This window comes from Silurus aristotelis, assembly GCF_946808225.1.
Source record: "Silurus aristotelis genome assembly, chromosome: 15".
Classification (NCBI taxonomy): domain Eukaryota; kingdom Metazoa; phylum Chordata; class Actinopteri; order Siluriformes; family Siluridae; genus Silurus; species Silurus aristotelis.
In genome coordinates this window covers 14,548,683-14,562,342 of record NC_139588.1, presented here as the reverse complement: position 1 = coordinate 14,562,342, position 13,660 = coordinate 14,548,683, and the positions used below count along the sequence as shown (strand labels likewise).

At 35.3% G+C, this 13,660-nt stretch overlaps 1 protein-coding gene across 1 annotated transcript in view; it reads left to right on the top strand.

Moving 5' to 3' along the window:
• The window catches only part of ryr3 (ryanodine receptor 3), a 79,434-nt gene that overhangs the window by 4,618 nt on the left and 61,156 nt on the right, over positions 1–13,660 (top strand). Inside the window, exons 2-10 of the mRNA XM_083562181.1 lie at positions 5,236–5,355; positions 6,495–6,599; positions 8,668–8,688; positions 10,872–10,946; positions 11,149–11,227; positions 11,585–11,697; positions 11,828–11,927; positions 12,089–12,182; positions 12,325–12,399. Coding sequence (XP_083418307.1) covers positions 5,236–5,355; positions 6,495–6,599; positions 8,668–8,688; positions 10,872–10,946; positions 11,149–11,227; positions 11,585–11,697; positions 11,828–11,927; positions 12,089–12,182; positions 12,325–12,399 — 782 coding nt within the window. The remainder of the gene's footprint in view (positions 1–5,235; positions 5,356–6,494; positions 6,600–8,667; positions 8,689–10,871; positions 10,947–11,148; positions 11,228–11,584; positions 11,698–11,827; positions 11,928–12,088; positions 12,183–12,324; positions 12,400–13,660) is intronic.

Genomic DNA, 13,660 nt, shown 5'->3' with positions numbered 1-13,660 from the left:
ATAACATCACACCTTTCTAAATATCTTGATTAACTGAAGCAGGTCTGTACAGCTGAAGCTAAGCACTTCAGTATAGCTGTTATGTTTTTAAACTTAGTATTGTATACATTTCTCACAATAAAAGGCTATAAACCTATTTGCTGAATACCTTCAGATAAAAGAACATGTGCAGTCATATTCCTGTAGTAAACATTGTTCCATGCATGCTGATTGGGATTGCTCGGTTTGGCAAAAGTTCCTAATAGAAAAACAAAAAAAAACGTCCATTTCTATTTTTTCCCTGCTTTTGCTCGGCACATCCATTTTTCAGTGTTGATGGAGGTCGCTCAGCCGTGCCTGCGAGCCATTTTTCTTATTTCATGATGCGGATTTACAGCAATATGCATGGAAAGTAAGTCTGGCAAAATCTAATTTGTAATCCTGTTGGGCTGGTGAACCTCTGCGGTCTTATTTCCTTCACACAGTTTCAAGACAGCTGTGTCTATATTACAATTTTACAATATGGCTTTCAGTGTGTCATTCACAGTGTGGAGATTAAAATCTCCCAATTTGCATGGCTGACCATATTAGCGTAATGGCTTCTTGCACTAATTGTCCTCTTTATAACAACTCTAGATGGTTTGCAGTTTAAGATGTTTAAGGATCTTATCAGTAAGCTGATTGATTTCAGCTTGTAGGTGATAGCATTGAATATAAAAATGAAAATGCACTGTGTTATGGCAGTGGTAGCTCAGTAGTTAAGGCGCTGGGTTACTGATTGGAAGGTCGGGGGTTCGAGCACGGGTATCGCCAAGCTGCCCCTCTTAGGCCCTTGAGCAAGGCCCTTAACCCTCTGTGCTCCAGGGGCACTGTATCAAGGCTGACCCTGTGCTCTGAATCCAGCTTCTGAGCAAGCTGGGATATGTGAAGAACGACTCTCACTGTGCTGTAATGTATATGTGATGAATAAAGGCTCTTCTTTTTTATTTAATGTATATGGGAAGAGATATTGTCTTGTTGTGTTGTTTTTGAGGGTTATTCTCAAGAACCCTTAAATTCGTTGATGGTCTCTTGATTTTTTCCCCCACCCAGGGCAGAGTGCTTTTATTCACAACATGTGGGAAGACTGCAGTTAACAGAGGTGGCAGGCATTTAAGATGCATGTAGTCAGCTATCTCATTAATCTGTCAGACACAGGAGTGGGAGCAGTCTGACCAGTGTCATGCACTGGATGGTGGAAAATATGAGTTATTTACAGAGTAGAAAATCAGAGGAATTTATTATTTCCTTGGTATCATCTCTAATCCTGTGAATTAGCTGACATATTTAACAAAATACTTTCAATCCAAATAAAACAGAAGCAAAACAAACAGTTTTAGGTTAAAACTAAATGTTAAACATATCAAATTTTTAAGTACAAATATTATGCTCAAACATGTTTGATCAGGTATTGGTAGTATTTTCATGTCTTGGGCAGTGTCTCTTCACATGTCATACTGTAATGTGGCAAAGCAAGCTAAAAACCTCTAATGTGATACCACCTCTTATCACCTTGCCTGACATTTATGAGCCCATTCAATCTTAGATGACACATTTAAATCCTGCAGGGGGTCTTGTAAGTTATGTCCCGAACAAATATACACTGCCATTTGTCCAAATCATTTTTTGTTGTTGTTTAACCTTATGCGTTTTTGGATATGTACATACCATATGAGTGAAAATAGCACACTTGAGGCAGATTTAGTGTATTCACCTTTTCTCAAGTTCATGTCAGTGACAGGGTCTGGGTGGTGACTTGTGAGCTTGCTTCGTACAGCAGCACATCAGGAGCTCTCGGGTTACGGCCTCTCGAGGCATTGACGCACCTGCTCATGTCCTTAAAGACATACTCTGAGGTTGGAGGGAGGAAGGAAGGGGGAGGGGGTTGAGGAGACCACAGTCTCTCAGTCACACCTGCTTTTTAAACCCACAGGCATGATGCTGGGAATGTTACAAGAGCTAGGACTGAGTAACAGCATGATTGCTTGGAGTGGCGTAGAGTCTCACTGGCTGTAGATCTAAGGGAATTAAAGACAGCAGCCTGGGGTCACCCTTAGGATAGACCTCCCCCCTCCCCTGGCACCTTACACACACCCCTCCCCATGGCCCTATACATAGACTGTGATGCTGACTCTCAGCTCTCTAGCAGATGGCTCTGCCGCTGTCCCCTGGATCACTTTGCCGCAGATTCACCAGATTCCTTGGCACAAGGTCCATTTAAGCAAGGAGATAGGGGGCTGGAAGACCCTTTTAGCAGTGAACCACTGTAGCAGTGTTTTGATCATTACAATTTTGGCCTTACTAGGACATGCAATAGTCTGTGTTTATTATATAAAAAATATATAATTTTTTACTTTGTATACATAATCACATGGTATATATAACAAAGCTGAGATTCTTGAGTTATAGCAATTAAATGATTTTAGTATTTAACATTTTTATAAACCACCATAGCTAGAAAGCTTTCTACAGTACACGGATAAATGTAACAGAAACAAAGCGATCAACACTTTTATGGATATAACACTTTTCTAAGAGTATGCTTGGTCAAATCTCAGAACTGTACAGTGTACTGGAGGCAACGAATGATTTGTCAGGGGATTCCCACAAGGCTAAAATGGAGGCAGAGATAACAATATTGAATGTTCACAAAGGTTTTAAGATGCTTAAAAATGAACACTTGTTTCAATATGCATTTCTGATGGATTAATTTCATATCCTGCTGAGTATGGAAAATTATACATGCATAAGATGTATTCATTGCCAGAATGGCTTTGAAAAGCTATGTAAATATAATTAATTATGTGTGCTCTACAAGAATACGCTAATTTAGTTTTTTTCAGCATCATTGATATGTTACTCATCACATGATTCTCTTAAGTTCAGAGTTTTTGATCAACCGTGAGCTATTTTGAGCATTTAACTGCTGAATTATAGCAATAATCATTTGATTAACCAGGCATAAAATTAGCTAGAGAATAGTTGCAGTCAAATGCACAAATGTGATTAGTGTGAGAAACAGTTCTCACATTGCGCTTTATGTGTGTCTGGGTGAGTATAAATTTACAATTGTCTAAATAAAATTTTAAAAATAAAAGTTTGTCATACATCAGCTGATTGTGGCATCTGGGCTCAAAACCATAATTACTTTGGGATACTCTCATTGAGACCACTATGCTGCTAAAAGCAGAAATACATTTAAATGACGAAATACTTTCGGTGAAAAGTTATTCATGCACCTGTTTTTAAGTACTCCATGGGCTCATTAAATCCATAGTTTCCTTGTTTTTGATTGGTGTAACTCATTTGTCTCAAGGTTTGAGTTGTGTTGTGCACACTGGGCTGCTTTTGTGCTCATTATAAATGTACAGTGGGATATTTAAGTAGCCTCTGACTTTCACCCTTTCCTGCTCACTTTCCAGTCAGCAGAACTGAATCATTTTTGTTTCTGGACGATTTTGTGTAAACTCTATAAAGTACTATACATCAGAATCTTTATAGACCAGCAGTTTCTGCAAAAATCATAACAGCCTGTTTAGCAAAAAAAAACATACCATAGAAAAAGCTTCAGATAATTCTATTTCCAACCTTCATTACTCTGATTGATGGTACGTTACCAGAATCTTGCGACAAAATTTAACCAATAATTTGCACTGATGCCGCTATATTGGCTGACTGGATAATAGCATGAATGAGAATGTTTGCTCTGGCAAAATGCAGCACCAATGATTAACCTAAAAAGATTGAATCTTTGCAAAAATTCAAAGAAACGTTTTGTGGCTCTAAATATTCGTCGGTTTTGGAACCTTCTTTGTCTGTCCTTATCTCATGATGATAGCAAAGGCGTATCTCATTTTGAGGGGCTGAATTTTAATTGAAACCGCTCTAAGGTTGTGCTTAATGTATGGGTATTACTCTGATAGTACAGAGCCATAGCGACCATCAGCTCAGATTAATGAGCTTGAATGTACTGGCATTAAAGAGCACAGCCAAGCAGGAAAAACCACTGAGACCAAAATCAATAACCCTCTCTTGAGTGATATCGCACTATAGGCTGTAGTGATGGAGTCACTGTTAAGATCCATCAGATGATTCCTCTTCCTCTGTGAGATGCTCAAAGGAATTTTTTACAAGACACTGCAAATTCTGGCAGCACTGTAGTTATATGTGCCTTATAGCACTGTGATATTTGCTTTTTATTCTATCGCTCTTATTGGCTTTAGCAACAATATATGGCTGATTCCAGGATTTGAGTGGCATGTTCTTAATTATTAATTTTATATTATTTTCTGTTATGTTAGATAACAATATATTATTATTTTCATAACATTGTTTTACATTTAACGTAACACAATAAAATTAAAAAGATTTAATAGATTTGTTACAGGTTTTATTAAGGTTTTAATTGAATATTGATGTGAAGGATACACTACTCATCACAAATGTTGCTCAATCATGAAGCCTCAGTTAATTTAGCCTCTGATGTCCACAGTTCTCTTAATAAAACATTGTAATTGATAATAAAAAAACAATAATGAATTTAATTCGTATTATTTAAATAAATAAAAGACTATGGACAATTTGATGTCATCATTAAAAGTAATGTGGAGATTGTATTTTGTAGACTTACAGATTCTTGATTGTATATACAATATTGTTGTTTTGTGTTTTGTCAGTGCTGGCAAAATAGATTCTTCTTTAATAGTTTGTAAGGTTTTTGTATGCATTTTGAGTATTTGTTTAGAAATACAATGCATTGCATTGATTCAGTGCTTGGTTATTTTTACATCACGTTTAAGCTTAAAGGTAAAATTGGACATATATTTAATTATCTATAACTTATTGCTGTTTATTATTGCAAATATTAAATACTATGCAATTTGGTACATGCCGTTTTATCATATGATATGTTTTGTTATGTACTATTCAGATATTGGTTTCTGTATTTCAGCATCATGCTGAAATAATAATTGTTTCAACTTGCCCTGGTTTGTACTTTTTAACATCTTCTAGTTTAAGGGTCTTTGCCAGGCTTTGCTGTAGAGAGTTGTCTTCTTCTTCCTTTTTTTCTACATTTATTTTGTGATTTTGAAATGCTATACTCTGTAGTTTGTGATCTTCTGGAATCTGACATCCCTAACTAATTACATTTTCAAAGTTTTGCCTTTTAGATTGTTTGAACTTACCAGTTCTTTCACCTGTGTTCCTCCTTGGCAGGATGATGAAGTGGTGCTCCAGTGTGTTGCTGCTATTCAGAAGGAGAATCGTAAATTTTGCCTGTCTGCAGAGGGACTTGGAAATCGACTTTGCTACCTCGAGCCCACCTCAGAAGCTAAGGTATGTTTGGCAAAATTCAGGCAGTTGGTTAAAATAATCAGAATAATAATAAAAAGATGCAAAGTCCTTTTATTTTTTCCTCTATGAGGCTAATCCTGTGAATTATTATTTAGTGAATAATAAAATTAATCTTTTAATAAGAATGCTAATTTCGTATTTGCTTTTATATTAGAAATAAAATAAATACAAATAAAAATGTTGTTGTTGTTGATCAGTTGTATTTTTCTTGTACTGTGGTTGGGTTAAGGGTTAAAGGTGTTAACTTGTTTTTCTTCGTGGAATATATCAGAGTAATGGGAAGAAGTGTGTGTGGTAGAGAACCATGGCAACACCAACACATCTAAACCTCTTGCACTTTTTTTGCATCTAGAAATGCGAGAACAGAAGATAGGAGTTCATTTGCATAGCTATTTATAAATGCACTATGTTTAGCATTTTATAAAAAGGGGTAATTTACTGTACTTGGCTTTTAAAAAATATATAGTTATACAGTCATATTTATGACACTGGCATACATGTGTACATGCTCTATGGCCCACAGGCCTGGATCAGTTAAAGCTTCAAAATGAGTACAAACTAAAGCATTAAAGTTAATCACCTCAGTTAATTAGGTAACATACAAGTAGTTCAAGTTCTTAGTTGATGATCTGCTGAGGTGGTCTCATACTCCCTTTAAAGTGATTAGTCACACTGACTGGAATTAGTACTTCCCTTTATAAATATTTCTGTTATGCGATAAAATCTAGTTTATTATTCAGTTATTAATTTTTAAAGCATTACTCACAATCTTCTATAAATTATTCAGTCCATAATAATCAAACCAATAGGAAATGTGTGTAGAAGAGTAGATAAATAGGAAGTGTATCCCTGGAGACTGCTGAGATTAATATGTATTATTAATTTGGGAATAGAAGAAAATTGGTACGCACAATTAAATCTATACTAGCCAAAAAAGACCTTGAATAGAATTGTTGAAGCACATTGTAATCATCTTAGCTATTATTCTAAAACTGAGATGTCTAATTGCGTCTTTTGTGCTGTTGAATCCAATTTGAATTTCATTTTCAGCTATCTGTAATGTACAAGTTAAATACTATGACCTTGTACCTCTCAATCTGTGCTTCTCGCTCTCTTTGCAGTATGTTCCTCCTGACCTGTGCATCTGTAACTTTGTGCTGGAGCAGTCTCTCTCTGTACGAGCCCTGCAGGAGATGCTGGCTAACATAGGCCAAAATGGGGAAGGTGTAAGTCACCATATGTCACCTCAGTCTCTGTTAAAGCCATATGTAAAGAGAATGTATTATGTAATATAATGAACATAATGAATATAATACTGCCAGAGTTCTGTATCCAGTGATAAACACTGTGATGTCTACAATTAAAAACAGAAATATGGCATACTCATGTATTTTGACTGGAGGTCAGTGGGAGCTGTGGTGGCACAAATTTGTTATGTTAAAAATGTTTTGCTATGAGATACCTTTTTTAACATTTCCAATGAAAAATATTAAACAAACAGGCTAGTAAATGGAGAAAATGACAAATAAAAAAAACAAGTAACACCTGTTTTCTCCTCCTGCTATAAACTTCCAGAACATCATATTTGGAGGAATATTCATATAATATTTCTCACTGTGTTTATAGTTGGCCAGTAGCTTTTAAAAGGAATAATGCACAATTGTGGTTATTTTTTACTGTTTCTTGATATATTCAAACTTGTAATCCCTCTCTGTAGTTATGCCTCTGGCTGTTATTTTCAAAAAATATTTCTGCTCAATTAGGCTTCATAATGATGCCTAATAATGTATTAAAATACATTGTTCATATCTGTTATAATACCACTGAGCCCAACTCAGTCTAGCAGTATCGATTACTGTTACAGTATATGTATTTCATGTAAAGATATTATATATCTGGTTTCTAAAAAGTATTGAAATGGCAATGTCAAGTCAGGTTTTTTTATATGCACTTTTGAGATCAAAAGATAGATCAGAATTTTAGATTTTATTTCCGTATATTTGCACATAGATGTGTTAAGCAATTTATAGCCTGGTACCTGTTTTTAGAAACCACTCAGTTTTTATGTGAGCGAAAGATTGGTACAGTAAATATTCCAATTACTAAGTATTTGTTTCCATATCCGGCAAAAAAATTTATTCTGGAAGTTAAAATTTTCACTAATCAGGTTTTACATCTTTTAATCTCAAACCAAAATATCTCCAGTGTTAAAATAAAGATCCATACTTTTTTTTAAGGGATTGTATTTTGATGTAACAGTTAACGGTTCACTGACAGGTTAATGACAGGTACAGGAATTTTAAATGATTAAAACTGCTTTATGTGCTGTCATCTGGCAGCACCAGCTCATGTGATTTACATGCTGTAGTTGCATTAAAGAGATCACACCAATATCATTTCAGCTGTAGTGCTACTTGCTTGTTTATGGCTACGGGTAAGTGATTACTCTTCATGATATATATTTAGCACTGACTACCAGTTAAGTCTCCTGAAACACACATCATTACTACTAATGCTCATGAGGCATTTATTTTGTAAATCTTTTTGGAGCAGTGTTCAATTCTTAGAAGGTGTATAAATGATAGGAATCACCATATTACAAGTTCCAAGCAAGATCGTGAGTAGTCTCCATGCACCATACTGTACATCCATACATGATTATTAGCAGTTCTTTTCACTAACAATGCAAGTAAGGTACTCTTGTCATAAGGAACCCACTGCTGGTTATGATGGTATTGTACCTCACATTAGCTTTTTATTGAAATAAAATCCGATGAACTACCAGAATGGCTTGTTATGCAATGATGCTGTATTTGTGCTTTTGCAGCATATTCACAAAATATATTCCTATTAAATACTCTTTTATTTCATTTTATTTTGTATTTCTAAATGCATCTGTTTGTATAAAATATTTAAAATATTGTTTCTGCACCCAAAATATGGTCTATGTGGTCTATGTACAAATATAGGTATATTGAGTATTTGGACAATTCTGTCCAGCAGTCTCAATGAGTAAAATTTAATACTAAAGTTTCAAGCCACAAACCTGAAAGACATCGAAAGAAAGCTGATATTTTGGCTGAAGATGAGTGACAAATTAAAGGAAAAACCAACATATTGGGTCTTACTATGACTTAATACATTATGATGTTGGGGCACCGTGAGCCACTTAAATAGTGTATCATGGAATAGGTATATCATCACAAATCCAGTCTTATCTTTGACTATCAAAACGGTTAATGCATTATTATATTTATTAACTGTACATCTGTATTTTTTGTTCAACATGGCTAGATTCCTGATCATGAGCGATGGGTATGTTATATCTACAGTTCATTCCCCATTTCGACAATATGCACGAAGGCTAATTGAAAACAATAAACAAAAACAAAACAACTAACCTTCATGTGGTCCAGAACTGTCTCACCAAATAGCACTCGCGAAATCAGCAACAATGAATACTCAAATAGATATATTTTGTTATTAGTATTTGTTAGAATCACAGATAGTTTGTTAAGACTTTAACCAAACTAATAAGTGACAAGTCCATTTATTTTCAGAGCACCAACACTCTTGTTTTACAGAAAAACAAAAAATAAAAAGGCAATTTTATACAGGTTGGAAAAGAGCAATTGTAAAAGATTGGACACAAATGTAAATTGTCTAAAGCAAATTTCGATATAATGACGGTCTAGCAGTAAGGAATCTGCTGTAGTAGTGCTTTTTTATCCAAGCAAAGTGCTCTTGCTACAGTGTATTTTTGCATGAAGTAATACGGAAAAAAAAAAAAGAAATACATGGACTAACCTGCACCATGGCCCTTAGGGTTTTTACGTGCAGTACATGATAAGCAAGTTATTCTAAAACAAGAGTGTTGGGTTTCTTCTTCAGCTGTTTTGCTTCAGTTCTGTGCAGCTCATTTGCTAACATTACTATTTATAACACCGCAAAATATATTAGATTTTCACAAGACAAACCTTAAAAGGAAAATAACCAATAACTCACAATAACAATACAAACACCTGCACTATAGCATAGTTCACACTGGACATATAAGTCATGTTGCTAAGGAATACTGGTTAATATTCCAAGTAATAATTGCAAGACTTTGTATTAAAATGTTCTAAACTAGATGTTGTAATCTAACATCTTCCTTCTCAGCTGAAATATGAACCAGTCAAATTTCACGGGTACCAAAGAAGAGGAAATGTTCTGGAATGTTGATTCCAGAGTGAACATGTCAACACAAATCAACACAATTTTTTATTTATTTAGCACACACAACTTCTCTATATACAATTCTTGAGTTCTGGATCAATTTATTTTTACATAACTCTTAAATTTTATTTTATTTTTTTACATTTTCTTTGCTACAGCTCATATTTGGTTTTTCTGTTATTTTTAATTTTCCAGTTTACCCTTACTGAAAAGTCATACACAATTCACTTGTGAATATTAACAACATATTCTAAGGTTAAATGTTTCAAAATTTCTTATCATTTATTACATCATATTTATAAGATGTTTTTATTGTAACAAATATTGAATAAGTAATGATCATTTCGTTTTTTCACTTTTTTATTTATTACATAATACTTAATAATCACATTTTTCACATATGCTCCTTGCAATGCTTATACAGTTAGGCATTTCATCACATGTGCAATGTATGTGATTTTCCTGTAAGGGGTTTGCGATTGAAATTAATGTCTCAAGTAGAATTTTCTTTATGTGGGCTTTTAATAGCAAGATATCAGACTGACCAGCAGCCAAAGGTCTCACAGCCCCATGACATGTGTCAGCCAAGAAATATGTAGCACAGCCTTGAAATAACAGCTGGGAGTGTTAACTCAGTTTCTTTACTCCATTATGTTTTTAATCTAAAAGAAAGATTTGTTTAAGTATACACATTTATATGTCTTGGGTTGCTTTATGCAACAGCTTCTATTTTTAAATCAGTTTATGGTGTAATTTTGGTATTATCAGTACATTATAAAATATTTTGGTAAACAAAATAATTTTTCTCCTAATGCTTTCAGAGGTTTATAAGACGGGTAAGTAGGTTTATAGCTTATAGTAAGTTGTGCTTTTGTCAAAGTAGTGTGGTATAAATTCAAATAATAATATATAATAATATATAACAATATATATTTGTTAAATTATTATGAAATCATTGTGCATTTTTAAGAGCTGATTTCTTCCCTTCACATTTCCTCATCTACGGTACAACGAAATTTTTTCCTGTTCAATCAAATGAACAAGAAATTTCCCTCTAACACTGCAACTGAGTTCCCAGCATGTGCTCAGTTCAGTGTGTTCAAAAAAAAAGATGCTCTTTTCTCTTGTCCTACTTTTTTTGAGAGATCACTTGCTGTGAAAATAGTAACATTTCCATTGCCAGTATTAACACTGTTGCTTCTTGTTAATTCACTCACTCCCTCTCTCTTTCTCTCTCTCTCTTCCCCCCTCTCTTTTTCTCTCCCTCTCTCTCTCCACAGGCAGGACAGGGGGGTGGACATCGGACACTGCTGTATGGTCACGCCATCCTACTGAGACATTCATTCAGTGGAATGGTGAGAATGTGTAACACCGATTAAAGACACTGAGGGGAGGATTAGCCCCCTGTTGCAACCACACATCAAACTTTAGCAATGAATAAATTATACATATAGGCTAATAAAATGCAAGAACAAAAGATCGGATCATAGTCAGTTGTTGTTCTTTGAGGTGCAGATGTTGTTACATAACTTTCTGCCTTGATTATTCCCCTAACAGTATCTAGCCTGTCTGAAGACATCAAGGTCTCTGACAGACAAGCTATCATTTGATGTAGGATTACAGGAAGACTCAACAGGTATTTCAGATTTAATTATTGAAGAGTTTTCAACATTTATTTTGTTATTTCGTGATCACTGCTGAAAAGTTTTCTATCCTTAGTGAGATTTGGACAGAAGTAACTTCATTCATCAGTTCAAAGTCCTGCTCTCAGATACTTGCTCTCAACACTTGAACACTGACACTTTACTATTTTTATATATTGAGAACGTCAGATGTGCTTATTTGAGAAGGCCACCACTGGAAGACACCCCATATGTGAAATGTTGATATGTTTCTTCGGAAATGCCTTTCACTTGGCCGATGTCAAAAGTTGGATTTAATCATAATATACTACTACATATTAAGATGCATTTGTTGGTTTTCTTTTTAAAAGGCGAGGCCTGTTGGTGGACCATTCATCCAGCCTCAAAACAGAGGTCAGAGGGTGAAAAGGTTCGCATTGGTGATGACCTCATTTTGGTCAGTGTGTCCTCAGAGAGATTTCTGGTGAGAATCAATATATACACACACACACACACACACACACACACACACACACACACACACACACACACTCCCGCACACACTCCCGCACACACACACTACATAAAATACTTCAGCCTGTATTTTTTTGCAGCATCTGTCCATCTCCAATGGAAACATACAAGTGGATGCTTCTTTCATGCAAACACTGTGGAATGTGCAGCCTACCTGCTCTGGCAGCAATGTAGCAGTGGGTCAGTGTATTTCTCATAATAAAGAACAATATGTTTTCCTAACCAGGCTGCATTCATAAAGCATTTATTTTGACTGCTGTAGTGTTAGAAACATAACTCTTTATTTATACAAAAATTCTATACACATTGCTTTATGAATGAGCTCACATTGTGTTCTTTAGGATATTTACTGGGGGGTCATGTGATGCGCCTGTTCCATGGACATGATGAGAGCCTTACTATACCAGGAGCGGATCAGTCCGCTGAGCAGCAGAGGTGTGACACGCTACCTGAACTGTTAGGATTTAAAATAATGGCATTTAATGTAGCACATTGCGTATGATTCATGAGTACTTGCAATTATGCTTTTGTGTTTGAATAAGACATTTCAGACTCTGAATGCAGTGTATTTCTACAGGCTGGTGAACTATGAGACTGGAAAATCAGGGTCCAGGGCCAGGTCCCTTTGGAGGGTAGAGCCACTTCGGATCAGGTGACTGAAAACACACAGACAAAGACACAGACACCCACAGACACACAGACACACACACACACACACACACACACACACACACACACACCTCTTTACTTTATTTTCACTGTGAGCGCATTCTCCTAACCTTTACCTTAATCGCATTAACCAAAGAAAAGCTTAAGATTTTTTTCCATTCTTTAACACAAAGCATCAGGTTTCTTTGGACCAAACATATATCCCCCCAAGGTCAAAACTGTCAAAACTGTCAACTTCCCCCAGTGATGATCAAATTTTAAATGACCTACACATCTAAAATTTAATCTACCTCTAAGCTGTCTTTTCCAATTTTGCATGATCATTCAGTTCAGTAAGCATGGGCCTCTGAGAATGACTCCTAGCCAATAAAACATACAGTGATTCTGTAACTCATGCCTAAATTGGGCACTTGATGCCAACTGTTAATTAGAGAGAGCTCAATTATTTCTTTTAAGAATGTATTAAATTCAGAACAATAGTAATAATGATTTGTCTAGCCGATGGCGCAGTGGAGCAGCCGAATAGTTGGCAAAATTCCTGATCCTAAACATGGTTAATTGTCCAACCAGTTGCTGATTTTTAGATTTTTGGAAGTAAAATAATTGTCATGTCATTGACACCTCCCCCTTTTGAATTGTGTAAGGTTTATGTCAGCCAGTGTGCCCAGGCTCACCGAAACTAAATATATGACATTTTAAAAATTAACTGCAACTGTTTAGAAAGAATTCAGCATCAACAGCTTAGATCCAACCAGCCTTATGTCAGCTGTCCATGCTGATGGTAGTTACAGTATGTAATAGTTCGGGGAATGTTTTTTTGAAACACTTTTAATACCAATCTAGAGTTTTTTCTAGGGTCATATCTGTGTATTGTTGCTGACAATGTGCATCCTTTTATGAGCACAATTTACCCATCTTCTAATGGCTACTTCCAGCTTGATAATGCACTGTGTCACAAAGCACAAATCATCTCAAACTAGTCCCTTAACAGAGCAAGTACAGTCAGTGTCCTCCCAAGTCAACAGATCTGGTTTTATCTTCAGGATATAGTACAATGAAAAATTGAGAGATGCAGTATTATGTTAAATTTGAAAAATCTTTTGTATTTATGTAATGCAATCATGACAACATGGACCAGAATTTATAAGAATGTTTCCAAGACGCTGTAAAATCAATGCAAATAATAATTGAGGCTGTTCTGAGAGCAACTATGTATTAGTATAACAAATAAAGTGGATAAATAT